This window comes from Mus caroli, chromosome 1, assembly GCF_900094665.2.
Source record: "Mus caroli chromosome 1, CAROLI_EIJ_v1.1, whole genome shotgun sequence".
NCBI classification, from domain to species: Eukaryota; Metazoa; Chordata; class Mammalia; order Rodentia; family Muridae; genus Mus; species Mus caroli.
Genome location: NC_034570.1, coordinates 181,388,110 through 181,404,459, shown reverse-complemented (window position 1 = coordinate 181,404,459; position 16,350 = coordinate 181,388,110). Strand labels below are relative to the sequence as shown.

Sequence of the window (16,350 nt, the reverse complement as noted above, 5' to 3'; positions counted from 1 at the left end):
TAGATTAACTTAACAAAAGATGGGATCATATGTAACGCAGCAGGCATTTAATAAATACCTGCTCAGTGGGCTGGAAAGATGGCTCAACTGTTACGAGCAGTGGTTGCTCTTCTAGATGACATAGGTTTGCTGCCCACTATCCACATCATGGCTCACAACCTTCTCTACTTCCAGCTCCACAGGATCTCACGCCCTCTCTGACATTCCTGGGCATCAGGCTTCACATGGTACATAGACACATATGCAGGCAAAACACGCTTACGCACAAAATAAAATTAAAAACCAACAACACCAACAAAAACCTGCTCAGTGAATGGGTAATTTTCTTCATAATGTCACAAAGCTAGCCTCACTGGAACACCAATTTTGGTACAAGGGGGACAAAAAAGAAAAAGAAAAAGTAATAAAAGAGAGCAGGCTAAAATTGCATTTGTCTCTTGTTCTCTGAGTGAGCAAATTCTCTTTACATTTAAATTACATAAAAAAATATCCTATCTAGAGAGGCAAACAGCACAGGGCCTAAAAGCTGTAGTCTCAAGACCAAATGGCTTGAGTCCACTGCCTCACTCCATCTCATTTGTCCATCACCCAGCTGCATAGCACAGCAAGGCCTTCTCAGAGGGCAGAGGGAGCAGTGTTCCTGCAAACTGCACAAGGCTAAAGCCAGAGCTGCCTGTTAAGAGACACTATGAGAATAACATGGGGTCATGGTACACAATTGGGGCCTGATCTTAGTTGCAAGGGGAAAGTCCTGGATGGATGGTATCAGATAGACCTGAAAAGCTTGTACTGGTACTGCTCCCCTCTCTGCAGGCCACATCTTTTCCTTCCTTGACGTCACTTCATTAGGGCTCTGTCATCAACTCGGGTAAAGCACAAGTCCTCCTGCCCTCCACCATGTCGCCCATGCTTGGGACTCTCCCTGCCAATCTCTCTGCAGCACTTGCTACATCCTGTCTGCATCTGTCTACAGCTCACTAGACTAGAACTTAGGTTACATGACAGTAAGGGTCTTGCTTTATTTCTATACCCTAAGCACCTCGGGCATTTTTGGCATACAGAACATACTTAGTATTGTTTTAAATAATGACTAGCACACAGTATATACCTAATAATCAGGAGCAAACATTATTAACAAGACTCCTAGTAAGCCTCTTCACATTATCAAATAAAATATACATACCTTGAATCATTTCACTGATTTTGTTACAGATCCCCACAGCAAAATCCCTTTAGAAAGAGAAAATTAAAACAATTGGCAAAAACATTGAAAAATTACAGAATTAAATATGATTAAGGTAGGCTTGAGTTTTTTGTTTGTTTGGTTTTTGTTTTAGTTCTTGGTTTTTTGAGACAGGGTTTCTTTGTATAGCCTTCACTGTCCTGGAACTAACTCTATAGACCAGCCCGGCTTCAAACTCACAGAGATCCACCTGCCTCTGCTTCCCAAGTAATGGGATTAAAGGTGTGTGCCACCACTGCCAGGCTGTGATTAAGTTTTATAAGTGAAAAGAACACAATTATAGCAGCATCAATACTCCAAATTACAACCAAGACTTTGCAGGCTCTGGCAGTACTTTTCCAGGCTTGCCTGAGGGAAAGATGCTGACCAGCGTGCCTGCTGCTTCAGCCTGAGACTTAGCAAGAACCAAGGCCCCCACTCCACACATGCCTGCGGATGCCCCGTAACACAAGCTCTGACCATATGGACAACAGATAGGCCCTAGCATGGAAGGATCTGAGATGCAAGCAAATACAGACTGACTCTTCATTTCCCAAACTGCCTAGAGAAGCTGTTTCAAGACACAGCTTTGATCCTAACAGAAACATCACTCAATACCAAAAAAACTTAATAACACGAACATCTAGAAAAAAATGTTACATAACGTGCTTTACACAGCAAAACTAAGTGATGTGCAGGACATAAAGTACAATTTGCAGTTCATTACAAGTCTAAATAAAGTATTCCCGGCTGCTAAGATATATTCTGTCCATCTCAAGTCAATGAGAGTTCTCTACACACCAGACAATGAAGACTTCACCTCTTGACAGCTAACGCAATGTGCTTTCTTCCGTTTTCTAGATTTTCTTTGTGGTTTTTTGTAGTACTGGGAGTCAAATCTAGGACTCTGCTCACACTGAGCAAGCCTTATACTAATAAGCTATATCCTGGTCCTAGAAAGGTCCTAGGTAACGAGTTTGACATATAAATATGAGTATGATTGACCCAGTGGGCTGAATTCCTCTAGTATACTTGCATTATCTTAGACCACCTATCCTAATCTGCATACCCTCCCAATCAGCCAGACTTTGATATCACAAAGTTCCCTGTGTGATGCAGAACATAAGAAGTTGTACAGCACTATCGATCAAGCTAAAGAAAGAGCTGCCATCTTCATGAATTTAGCTGTGCTTGCTTCCAAAGACCACACCTGGACTTACTGACTCTGTCCCCTCATAGAAAGGAGGGACACGGAGGGTCATGGCACGCTTACCTGAGTATCCAGCCACCACTCCCAATCAGTCATATGCAAGTCTGTCCTAATTGCATGTGGCCTTGGAGGGGCTACAGTACATGTGGGGAGAAGACTAGAGGAAGGGGACTCCATCTGAAGGTATGGGGAAGCCATTATACACGCTGGATGAAGACTTTTCAGTGTGGCCCCAAAGGTGCTACACACTCCTGTCAACAAGCCCTTGCTCACCCAGGCTCTGCGAGGAAGTGCAGTGAGCTCAAGGGCTCCTCAAAATTACAATACTTTAGCTGGCAGCTCTCCCGTGCCCCTCCAGGACCAGCAGGCACTGCCTAGCCCTCCAGGGAGAACTTCTCACAGCGTGAGCACACCTTGCCTTGCTTTGCAGTAAAACTGAAAATTTTCTCAAACTTTTATTTGTGCAATACCTTCTTATAAAAAGAAGTAAGAAAATGCATTTTCGTTATCCTTCAGGGAAGGTCATTGCTTTGAAAGTGAAAGACTGGTTTCCTCAGCCTGTGGTTATGTAAGATGCTAAAAAGATGGAATTCCTGACTCAGTCTAAAGAATTACAAAGCTGCAAGGAGGCAAAACCAAGACTGTGAGCACACAATTCCTCGCTGTGCAGACGCTAATGTACTGTTTTCCTTGTAAAGACACTAACTTCCCCTCTTACTCAACAAAACTCTTTCACAAAGAACTAAGATGCCAATGACATTTCAACGACTATTTTGAGACTATGAACCAGAATTCAAAGAGTAGGGCTGAGTATTTTAGCAGCAGACAGCTGTGCTCCTTAAAAACAGCTCAGTGGCTGAAAGCACTGGCTCCTACTGCACAAGACCCAGGGTTGGTTCCCAGGACCCGTCCAGCAGCTTACAACCACCTATGTTTCCAGTTGCAGGAGATCCAATGATCTCTTCTGGCCTCTGTGGGATCCAGGCACATATGTGCACATAGAATCAGTCACGGTTAATTGGCACAGTGCCCCAGCCAAGTAGAACACACTTGAACTGAGGGGCTGTCAGCTCATGCCGCCCGCACCGACTGCAGTCAGTGAGGAGATCGAGCACTGCCCGTGTCCGACTGCGGTGAGGGGTTTGCAACCTTCAGAACCAGTTCCACCTAATTACAGAATGTTTTCTTTTACATGAACTCTTGACAACAAACACATTTTGTGTTAAGTAACATTTGCTTCGGTCTCATGGCTTATCCAGGTACAATGACATTGGCATCATCCACCCACCCATCCATCCACCCAATCCATCCACCATGTTTGGCGAAAGGACAGAGTAACAATCTGGATGAGGTAGCAAGAATCAAGGCAATGCCAGCAACTGTCCCAGGTCACATGTTCTTCATTACTGTAAACTCATATTAAAGAGAGAACACAAGCTAGTTGTATGCAATATTCTTAGCAAAACTAAAACTATTCATTGTATTAAATTTAAAAAACACAGAGTGGTACACTTCAGATACACACAGTACCAGTCCAGATGTTTGGGTTAAGATATAAATGGCTTTCCTGGGACTCAGATACTCAGGCTTCCCTACTTGCCAAAGAGTTTTCTTGGAAGAGGAGTTAAAGTCAGCTGATAACATTAGGCAAATTACTGAGAGTCTTTTATGACAAGTACAGTACTCTAGCTGTCAGCAAAAATTACAATTACAGCAAACGAACTTTTTACCATGAGCATGAAAGTTTTACACTTACAAGTCTTTCTGACTAAACTAGTGGTGCTCTCACATGCAGGTGATACATTTACAAGATCTGAGTAATACAAGTACGTCAGTGCTTCCTAACAGACCAAATGACAAGGTATTAAAGCGTTCATGAACCTAAGACAGCTTCACAAGCCTCCCTTCTTTCCACCACTACTTGTGGGAGATTGGATTTTCTTTACACACTTTAGTCAAAATGTTAGTGAGGAAGTAGACGAATGAGAATTTAGCCAGGCCTTGAAGATCTTTGAAAAAAATGGTTAAGGCTATTTTTCTCACAAAATAATTTGGTTTTGGAAAATAAACACTTTTATAAAGCTATTTTACACAAAAATAAGTATCTACCAACACATTTTTTATTTAAGGGTGTAAAGGCAGGCCAAATGTGGCAGCATGCACCTGCAGTCCCAGTCATTGGGAACTAAGGCAGGAGGATCTCAAAGTTTGAGACCAGCCTGAGCTACACAGAGAGCCATCTCTCTGGAGAGTCTTCGCCCACCCACTGTGGCCCCTTCAACAGCACAGTTAATGGTGTTTGTGCTAACAAAGCTTTGACTTTGTTGTTGTCACTAGTATTTAGAATAATATCTAGACATGGTGGATTGTTGGAACATGGTCCAAGAATGGAGTCCTATGAGGAGAATTCTGAGTGCCTATAGGAACACTCCAAGACAACAATACAAGTGTCTTGTGACGTTTTTCTTGGAGTGCTTTCATGTTGCACTCGGGAGTAGCTGAGTTTACTTTAAGTTACTCACTATGGCTTGTCGATGTTATGCAATTAAATGTCTAACTATCCTTTATATGCCTCTATAGAAAAATATGCTTTTGCCACGTATGGCTTGAACTCGTAAGAACTTTACTCAGGTGACCTTTCTCAGCCCTCGGGTTAAGTATAAACGGTTTGATGCTCTGAGTAGAGCTGGCTAGTGCATAAGACTCTAGTCCTCCTTTACCAGCTCCATTCTCTCAGCACCCACTGCCTCAAAGGCAATGGCAGTGGATATTCAGCAACCCCATCAAAGCCTTGGAGAACAACTCCAAAGTCTAAGACTCTAGTTTCCACTCTTTGGGCCTAAAAATGCAGAGTAGGCATCTTCTGATTTTTTTTTTTAATTTTTGGTCTAATAATAAATTCTTGGTGTCATTACTGAAACTGCTGAGACTAAAGAAAGTCATCTGATGTTCTAGTTGTGCAACCCCAGCCTTCATCTGTGTCATACCAAGCCTGACAGCCCAGAGCAGACATTCCTGCAAAGCAGCCATGGGTTAGTGCCACTGGACAGCTGCCCCTTTCTAATGAAGTAGAATTCTTTTTAGTTAGTGGCTGAGATTAAATGGATGGACCAGTATGCCTGACTACATACAATTTTAAATTGCATTTGACCAGTTACTTTGATTTAAGCAAGATGTAGAACTGAAAGAAATAACAGAAACCCACTAATGTTGGAGGAGACTCATGATCTCAAGCCAAGAAAAGATAAAAATTATGTATATACTTTGGTAAATAAGTGCTTCAGGCTTTCCTATTAATCTGGTACTATTACTCACATACATAAAACAAATAAATCTTTTTAAAAAAGACTCATAAAGTAAAGCAGACTTATAAAGCTCAGGAGGTACATAACTGACAAGTATCAGGAAGTTCCTGAAACTCACAAGCTACCCCTTTACATCACAGTTAGATAAACAGAACCTGTAGGATCTCCTACTGGCTCCAGTACAGGATGCTCCAGGGATGCAGCTTTCCTAAGTCATCACCCATGCCGCGGTGGGCATTCCGGTTGATACAGCTAGCTGTGAGTCACCTACGTTCTTATAAGCAATCCCTCACTCATCCTCCTGCAGGCAACTCCAATAAACTACTCAGTGAAATATTTCTTATCTGTCAGCAGTGTCCAATCTGGGGTGAATAAATGTTTGTTCAAGTCTCCACAGGCAAAGTTACACAACAGGTAATATATTAACACGGTTCCTACATGAACTCTCTGTCTGTGTTGCTGGGAATCAAATTCAGGACCTTGTAGATGCTAAACAAGGACCGTACAACTGAGCTACATCTCCAGTGTCACACTATTAATGGGCATGTTACTTGTCATCAGTTCCAAAAATGAACAAGCAGTTTCTGTGATATGCACCATCATTTCCCAGATGGAACAGAAATTCCACAGCTAAAATAAAATCAGCTTCAGAGACTAAAGATGATCCTCATACATAAATTTAATCACTAAATTATCTACTTATACAAATTGAGAAACTGAATGTAGAAAACTGCTTTTGGAACCATTGGATGTACAGTCATCCTGACAGTGTTAATCAGATGATAACTGTTCACAGCATAGTCCCTATACAATACAAGTTCTCTGTGTATGATTACCTCACACTCAGTAACAACAGCAACAACAACAAAACAACAGCCACAAAAGCTGGGAATGGGGATGGTTCAGTAGTCAAGTGTATGTTGCTCTTCTGAAAGCACTGAGTGTGGGTCCCAGTACCCGCATAGAACAGCTTTATGACCTGAACTCCCAACTCAAGGTGGGTCGACCCTTCTTTTGCCCTCTGCAAACACACACACACACACACACACACACACACACACGCACGCACGCACGCACGCACGCACGCACGGACAAAATATTTTCGATTACTGCCACATTTACAATTTTGAGCAGTAAAGTTTAAAACTGCATGCTTACTACTCTCAACTTTTCCAATGAATAGTCCCAGAATTTTGAAGTTATAATAGGAATATATAAAGAGAATTATATATAATTAAGGTTGGAATAAAATTGGGGATTTCAAATTTTATCAAATTTTGCACAGGTGTTTAAGCAAATTATTAATTATTCATTATTCTGATTATTAAATTAAAACTCTCCCAGCAGGTCATATGCTCAGTACTGTATGGGACATTTATATCAAACCCCACAAGGCTTGGATGAGGAGGAAGAGACAAGAAGAATGTAAGAGGCAGAGGACAGGAAGTGGTGTGGAGTGCTGTCTGGACATGGCATGAGCACCTCACTCCAGAGCTCAGGCAGCCGAGGACACCTGCACAGACCTACATGTCACGCCCTCAGTATTCTACTGTGGACAGGGGAGGGGCTCAAGAGCCATCCCCTCACTGAGGAGTTAATGGAGGGTGCTCATACTCAGGAACTCTAGTCAAGTGACTAAAACACTAAAAGAGGGAGTACAGATGGGAAAGAGAGAAACTTCCTGAGGGCCTGGGAAGTGGGAAGACTTGAGCTAGGCATGATCAGATGCACTACATACATTTATGAAGCTAGCCAAGAATTTTTTTTTTTTTAAAGTACAGACAGTTGAAAGAAAACTTTGGTATTCTCAGGAGTTGCCAATTCCATAAAAGCTAACATTCACCACGTAAACAACAGCACGATCAGCACCCCTGGCTGTATCAGTGCACCTCGTCCATCCGCAGTTCAGTTCTCAGGAAGGACTCTCACTGGTCAAAGGGAAGCACATGTTCATGGCCATCTGTATATATTACCAAAAATGGTCTCCAGAAATCAAAGTCAGTTTGGGTTATCAGTCTGGGGATGACATTTTTTTTTATTACAAATAAGCCCAACATGATAATACTACTATGGTCAACATTCTATTTTAAAATTTATGGGCCTGGGCTGGGTATAGTGACTGGCAGCTTTAATCCCAGCACCTGGAAGGCAGAGACAGGAGGATCTCTGCCAGCCTGGTCTACATAGTGAGTTTCAGGACAGCCAGAGCACAGTGAGACCCTGTCTCAGAAAGCAACATAAAATTATAGGGCTATAACGAGAGATGACTCAATGGTTCAGAGCACTTACTGCTCTTACGGAAGAATCTAGTTCAGTTCTTGCCATCCATATCACAAGGTTTATAACTGCCTGTAAGTTCAGCTCCAGGGCATCTGCTGCCCTCTTCCTGCCTCCACAGGGAATTACATGCATATCATATACACATACAGAAATAGAAATAATAAATAAATATTATCGAACTGGTGAGATAGCTCAATTGGTAACTGTCTGGTTGAGGACCTGAGTTCAATTCCCAAAACACACACTTAAAAAGAGCCAGTTATGGTATGCCTGCAGTGCCAATGCAGGGTGTCCAAGCACAGTCCAAGAATGGACTTATGTGAGGGGAATTCTGAATGCTTGCTCTTGGAATGTGTTTTGTGTTCCTCCCAAGAGTAGCATGTCAGTTTTTATTTTAAGTTACTATCTTTGCCAGCTGTGCCAAAGACAATCAGATCATGGATGTTTATGGAAGGCTATTCAGTAGACACCAAAGCTACCAAAGGCAGCTTCCCCAAACCAGGTTATGAGGTCCTTGTCTTTTGGGAATCAAATTTGAATATTCTTCCCCAACATTTTGTACAACTTCTTAGAAAATACAAGTCATTATTTACACCTTTCTATATAATTAAGTGACTATAGATACTAAGTTGTCTTTTTCAAAAAATTTCCTCAGGAGCCAAATTACGAAAGGACTATGCTTACTTTGACTGTGCAGAGAAGTTTGCGGCTGCAAAAACAGCAGCTTCAACTTCTACATTATCATGGGAATCCAGACTCTGGCGGATACTGTGATGGGCATTCTTCCTCTCAGGGATGATGGACGCCAGACTTCCCAACATCCTGCAGGAACAGAGAAACACAAGCACAGAAAAATACTTAACTCAAAATCAGGACAGGAAAAGGAAGGCAAGCTAGATTATCAACCCAAAAAGTTTAGGTCACTCTAAAAATTTCAGGTTAAGAATGCTTAACTTTAGGACTCTAGCAGTGACTCAAATCTAAGCATATCCGTATGCTTAAGTAGATCAGAGATACTGAAATACATAGGAAAAGCTAAGTTCCCTTCTCTCCTACCTGCCTCTCTTTTCCTTCCTGGCCCTGGGGGCTTAACTCAGTGCCTTTATACATGTCAGTCAAGTGAGCAACATCCTATTCTCTCTTTACCCTGCCTCTGACACATACGGGTATATTTATAAAAAATCATCATGAAGTACAGGTCAGGAATCAGAGCCCAGGAAAGAACTTTTGAATTATGAAAGCATCCCAGTATCAAGGTTGCATAAAGGAGTCTACCTTACAAAGTACCAGGAATACAGCCTCCCTGCCAGTAAGCAGGATCACAAGGCACCCTTCCCCTCCCTGCATGCAGCAATGACCACTGGCATAATGCTTTTTTAATCTACCCCCTGCAGCTCATCAGCATCTGCAACAGTAAGGGAAGTAAAGCCTAGAAAACACAGGGCCAAACTCGGCTCAGTGGGATCCTGCCACCAACTCTGCCAGCCCGAGTTCAGTCTCTGGGATCCATACAGCCAAAGAAAAGGACTGAATCCCCAAATGGGTCTTCTGTGAGAGAGCTCACGCACGCATGCGCACACATACACACACAAAAGTATATTTAGAAAGTAAAAATAAATGTTTAAATAGAAACCACAGAGAGCTTGAGAAATCCTTTCTGCAGAAAGCCATGGACATTGAAACTAGCACCGCCATGTTCCCGTAGTAGCCTAGGTAGTAACCTCTAACCTCACACACCTCACGTTGTTACTTTACAAAGATAAACTTCACTACACAGGGCAGTGGACTTCCTCATAAACAAGACAGATGGCCATGCATGGTAGTTCATGCCTTCAATCCCAGCACAGCTGAGGCAGAGGCAGTATCTCTAAGAGTTGAATTCAGTCTATACAATGAGACCCTATCTCAAAAAACCAAAGAAACATCATAATATGGACTCTTTCAATTTATATTAAGTTTCATAAGAAAAACTTGAAACTAATTACTTCTCAAAACAAATAATAACTTATTATTAATCTAATACTCTACCAGAAAGGATCAGAGTAGGCCAACTGCAATACATCCTGGTCAGCAGTTTTTTACTATTGCTCTAATTGTTTATAAACAATTCCTTAGTGCTTCTTATTTTAAGTAGTACTGTTAAAGATTACAAGGCAATAGTTTGTCCTTAAAATATATCTCTTTTAAAACTTACTAGAAATTACCAGTTTTATTGGCAGCAACAGTTCTTAAGGTTCAACTGCTGGAACTCAGTAATACAGGCTATACATGGAATGAAACACTTAAGTATGAACTGTACCTTGTCGAAATATTCAAACTACCTCCAAATGATGTGAAAAATATATTTTTAAAAATTCTATTATTCTCTTAGTTGCTTCTGATAACAACTCAAGTAATACATGCTTGTGAAAACAGTTCAGACAGAGCCCCTAACTCAGTGACCCCTCTGTTGATGATGTTTCTTGAGACCTTTTCTGAACCTCTGATACTGTACTCACTGACAGGAATAGGCTAATGTAGATGCCATTTTTTGCTGCTCTTGCAAAGATCCTGGGCTCAGTTCCTATCGTCCACCTAGCAGCTCACAATTCCTGTGAGGACTGGACGCCCTCTTCTGGCCTGCAAGGGTACCAGGCATGCAAGTGGTGTATATACATACATACAAGCACTCACACATACACATAAAACCCCAAATCTTTTTTGGCACTATCACTTTCTGTGCTAATATAAGCGTATCTTTCTTTTACACAATAGTCTATCAATTAACTACTGAGACGCAATCTCCAACTTTTCTTTTTCTTTTTTGGAAAGACAGGGTCTCTTGGAGTTTACTGTAGCTCAGGCTGTCCTCAAACTCAGAGATCCTTCTGCCTCTGCCTCCGCAGTGCTGAGACCATGTGTCTGAGCTTGAAGTCCCAGTTGGTTATTGTCTTCACCCTCCCAGTCCTTCTCTGGTTTTGTAGTGTTGAGGTTATTGCCTCAAGTAAGCAAGGTCGGACAGTCTTGTTTTGTTTTGTTTTATTTTTTCCTAGACAAGACTTCTCTGTGTAGCCCTGGATGTCCTGGAACTCACTCTGTAGATCTGGCTGGCCTCTGCCTCCAGAGTGCTGGGATTAAATCCGTGTGTCACCACTGCCTGGCTAGATGGTTCTAAAAGTAACAATGCCATCTTGGTGTCTCACTTCAGGCTGGTTTTAAAGTTACTGTGTAGCCAAAATGACCTGGAACCTCTGGTCCCCTGGCCCAGCTTCCCACGTGCTAGGATTACAGATGTGCACCATCACACCCAGTATCACGCAGTGCTGGGAACTAAACCCAGAACATCAGCAGTGCTAGGATAGCCCTTTTACCTACATCCCTAGCCCCAAGAACTGACTTTAAAATATCAAGTGATGTTCAACTTAATCAAAAGGCAGAAGGGTGACAAGGAAACTAATTCTGAACCTATGCTCGACCCAGAAAAATACACTCAGGGAAGTCGATTTCCTGAATCCTTCTAGCTTAAAAGAGGACTATACGAGCAGGAAAATCCAGAACAGAGACTAATAATTTAATTATCTGAGTTTCAAAAATGTCCCTTCAATAATACATGTAATTACACAAACAGAAGACAAAGAAGAGTGCAGCCAGGCACGGTGGCATGGACATGGAATCCCAGTTTCTTGGGAGGCCAACATAGAAAGATTCCCCAAGTTCACTGCCAATCTAGGAAACTTGAAAAGGAGCCAAGGATACACTGTACTGAAATCCACCTCGTTCTTACAAGGTGGGATGCTTAAAACACAAGCAAAGAAATTAACAACCAAAACAGCATTACAGATGTTAACCTAATTTACAAATGAGGATGGTTACCATATTCTTGCAGTCTTAGTCAAAAGCAAGTCCTTTTAGGAACATAATGAGAGCGTAACCAGCCTTGTGCTGACTCGCGCAGGGACACAGTACCGGAGAGTGATGGCTCTGGCCACAGGGTCGTTACTGTGGATCACTGAGAACACCCTCTTCACAAACTCATCCACATTTAGAATCTTCTCCAGGTGCTTCTCACTTTGCTGCGTCACTTTGAGAACACACAGCCGCAGGAAGTTGTTTCTAGAAAAGAAACGGGCAAAGGAATGTCTCACTCTAGGAACAGTGCCTATAACTTGGGTTGGGTCAGAGCAGTGCTTTTCCTGCTCCCCACTAAGAACCACTCAACTCTGTATGCGGTGGCTCCTGAGCAAAAGCAGCGTAAAGCCTGTAGCCCTGCTGAAAGAAGCCTAAGGGCCTGACCCAAGAAACAGCCCCAGGACAGAATTAACCTCTGCAGTCACTCAAAGGCGACAGCCAGTGAGTCAGGCGATCTTCCTCCACACAGCTTAGAAGAGATAAGGGTAAGGAGCATACACATATCCAAGACTGTACCTACAAGTCACTAAAGGAAATCAGGAATTTCTAAAAACATGTGTAAGAAAGCCTACAGTTTTACAAAATACATATACAGTGGCAGAATAAGGCTGTTCTGACTTAATTTATCTTGTTCCCTGAAGAAACAATTTCGCTCTGAACCTTTTCATTTTTTTCTAAAAGTGTCATTAAATCTCATATTAAAGTATGGTACAAAGCATTATGCATTCACCGAGGGTAACTGAGTGGCAAGAAGTCCTAATGGGCCAGAAGAAAAGACACAGTATAAAACAGAACTACAAGCAGCCTGTCCTTTAGGATGCTGAGGCATTGAGTACACTTACCCAACTCTGAAAACATCAGCTAACTTTAGGAATGCTGAGTTGATGAGGATAGGGAACGGGTACTTCTGGAAAAGCCTGGGAAAGCGCACGACTGCCTCACACTGCTCCCCGAGTTTGCCAGACCTCAGTCCTATTGAAAAAGCACAGGAGGAACTAATTACAGATGTGTCAAATACTGACAGAATCTAACTTACAGAAATGTCAAATACTAACTTATACAGGAGGACAGCAGGTTTCCAACAAGTAAAGGAAGCACTGTTCAAGGAGCTGGAGAGATTCAAGGAGCTGGAGAGCTGGCTTAGCGGGTAAGAGCACTGACTGCTCTTCCAAAGGTCCTAAGTTCCAAGTCCCAGCAACCACATGGTGGCTAACAACCATCTGTAATGAGATCTGATGCCCTCTTCTGGAGTGTCTGAAGATAGCTACTGTGTACTTACATATAATAAATAAATAAATCTTAAAAAAAAAAAAAGGCCGGGCGTGGTGGCGCACGCCTTTAATCCCAGCACTCGGGAGGCAGAGGCAGGGGGATTTCTGAGTTCGAGGCCAGCCTGGTCTACAAAGTGAGTTCCAGGACAGCCAGAGCTATACAGAGAAACCCTGTTTTGAAAAAAACAAAAACAAAAACAAAAACAAAAACAAAAACAAAAACAAAAGACAGCTGACAAAAACAAATGAAAATGGCATGTCCATTAGTTACTTGGAGGCAGGGCATGGATGGTGGCACACACCTGCGACTGCACCACATGGGAAGAGGCAGAGATCAGTTCAAGGCCATCCTCAGCCACATACCAAGCTTGAGGCCAGCCTGGGTCACTTAAGGTCACTAAACAAAATACCGTAATATAAAACTACCTCAAAAGCAAACCACAATGGCCACCAAACAAATAAGTAAATGCCGTAGAAATTTCATAAACATTCATTTTAAAGTTTTTATTTCATGCATACATGTGAGTGGCTGCATAGGCCGGAAGGTGTTAGACCCTGGCGATGGCGCTACACCTGGTGGTGAGTCTCCCAACGTGGGTGCTAACAACCTAACTTGGGTCCTCTGGAAGAGTCCTGCAGATGGCGCTGCACCTGGCGGTGAGTCTCCTAACGTGGGTGCTAGCAACCTAACTTGGGTCCTCTGGAAGGGTAGCAAGTGCTTTTAACTGCTGAGCCATCGCTCTAGGCCCTAAACTGATTCTCTTAGACACAAAGCAATGAAAAAGAAATGATGTTTTAAATGTTGAAAGTTGATTAAGACTACTCAGAAATATAAAAGGATTGAGGTCAGTTAGGGTTGGTAGTATAAGCTTATAGCCCTGGGTATAGCCTGGCTGAGGTAAAAGGATCACACTTCAGGGCTAACCCTGGCTCCAGAGCATGTGCAAGGCTAGCCTGAGCAACCTAGTAAAACTCTGTCTCAAAGGTGAGGGGAGGGGCGTGAAGAGAGACTGGAACCACAGTTCAGGGGTTGAGCACTTGTCTGGAACTCTCAAAAGCAATCCTTAGCCCTATAAAAAACAAGCAAGCAAGCAAAACAACACACACAACGTATGCTTTCTATCACAACGGAACTGAATTAGAAGAACATCTAGAAACCTTCCAAGTATTTGGTAATCAATATTCTGTTAAGTAACCCATAGGGGAAAGAAGGAAAATAAAAAATATATTTTCAATGGAATGAAAACGACAATACAGTTTGTAGGCGATGACTAACACAGTATTTCAAGGAATAGTTGTAATATCAATACTCATGATAGGAAAAGAAGAGCTTCCAATCAATAATCTATAACCTAACAAATGTACCAACATAGCTGTGGTGGTCTGAATAAGAGTGACCCTCATATGGTCGGCAGTTAGTAGAGCTGTTTGAGAAGGATTAGGAGGCGTGGCCTTGTTGGAATGGGCGTGGCCTTGGTGGAGGAAGTGTGCCATGAGGGTGGGCTTTCCCATGTCCAGTCCAATCTCTCCCTCTGCCTGCTGCTGTGGATCAGGATGTAAACCTCTCAGCTACTGCTCTAGTGCCACACCTGATGGTGATGGACTAACGCTCTAAAACTGCAAGCAAGCCTCCAATTAAATGCTTTTTTTTTTATAAGAGTTGCCTTGCTCATGAGGTCTCTTCACAATAATAGAATAGTGACCAAGCTCAATGTGAAAATCAAATTTTTAACATTGATTTTGGAAAGACTAAAAACACCTAACTAAAAGATGACCCTCAACCCTTAGTCTGCATTATATATAGATGTTAAGAGCTATAATTTTAAATTTTTTGAGACTTTATTTGCTATAACACACACACACACACACACACACACACACACACACACACATTTTGCTTCTATGTATGTGTACCATGTGCTTGCAAGGCCTGCAGATGCCTCAAGAAGGCATTGGATCACCTCACACCAAAGAATACTAGCTGCCATGTGGGTGCTGAGAACAGAACCAGGGTCCCCTGAAAGAGCAGCCAGTGTCCTTAACTGCTGAGCCATCTCTCCAACCCCATAAACTGTTTTCAAACAATATAAATCTCAGGCACATGTGTTGGAATGTCTCATCTGAAATCAGCAAAAACTACCTAGTTAATTATGTAGTTAATCTCTTAAACATTTTTAAGACTAGACTTCTTGGGTTTTGCTTAATTGCTGAGATTCAGTCTTGCTTTTCAACACAGCCTATCCTGGCACTCACTATGCAGACCTGGCTGCTTTGAAACTCACTATGAATGATCTCAAACTGGGAGTGACTACATGTCTTTCTCCCAGGCTCTGTGGTTACAGGATGTGTCACCACACCTGGCATTTAAACCTGCTAAACTTCTAAGAATACCTAACACCACACTGCCAAACTAATTAGATGAGAGCAACTACTGTTGCTAAGAAACGAGATGCTACAGTGAGCTCTGTCATTTAGGGCCTATGCAGATGACACTGTGCTGCCACAGGACCTGTGAGCACCCCTGAGCTCTTCATCTCCAGCTGCTAATCAAAGCATGTGTCTTACTGGCAGGATCTGGTAAGTCAGAGCTGCTCTCGAAAGACAAGCTAGGGAATTTTTTTGCCTCCACCTTCATGAGAAGGGGCTCCTAAGGGCTACTCCTCAGGTAAACATTCGAGACACTAAGTAACCACAAATGCTATCAATATCCACTAAAGCACCACTGACAGAGCATTACCAGGAAAGAGCGTCTTCGACAATGGCTGCATATTTTCTTTACCTGAGGTGAACACGGCTCAAAATTGAATCTCTAACATGTATACATCTCATATATTCATTTTTTAAAGGTGCTTGGGTTGTAACAGGGACTAAAAAAATTTCCAAGTATCACCACACAGGGTTAGAGTACAGCTCAATTGCAAAGCAACAGAACACCAGGAATGAGACCCTCTGTTCAAGCCTCGGCACCACAAAGAAATAGAGCAAGTATAACTACACAATAGAAGGTGTACTGGCTAGTTTTGTGTCAACTTGACACAGCTGGAGTTATCACAGAGAAAGGAGCTTCAGTTGGGGAAGTGCCTCCATGAGATCCAACTGTAAGGCATTTTCTCAATTAGTGATCAAGGGGGAAAGGCCCCTTGTGGGTGGGACCATCCCTGGGCTGGTAGTCTT

The 16,350-nt window shown here is 42.4% G+C and overlaps 1 protein-coding gene across 2 annotated transcripts in view; it reads right to left on the bottom strand.

Annotated features, from left to right (window-relative positions):
* Ints7 (integrator complex subunit 7) overlaps positions 1–16,350 on the bottom strand; it is a 48,352-nt gene that overhangs the window by 25,384 nt on the left and 6,618 nt on the right. Inside the window, exons 2-5 of one of the 2 annotated variants that reach the window (XM_021161659.2) lie at positions 12,748–12,877; positions 11,963–12,109; positions 8,702–8,839; positions 1,184–1,230 (exon numbers count right to left, since the gene is read on the bottom strand). In XM_021161659.2, the coding sequence (XP_021017318.1) occupies positions 1,184–1,230; positions 8,702–8,839; positions 11,963–12,109; positions 12,748–12,877 (462 nt within the window). The remainder of the gene's footprint in view (positions 1–1,183; positions 1,231–8,701; positions 8,840–11,962; positions 12,110–12,747; positions 12,878–16,350) is intronic. The other variant, XM_021161662.2, reaches the window with a different exon arrangement.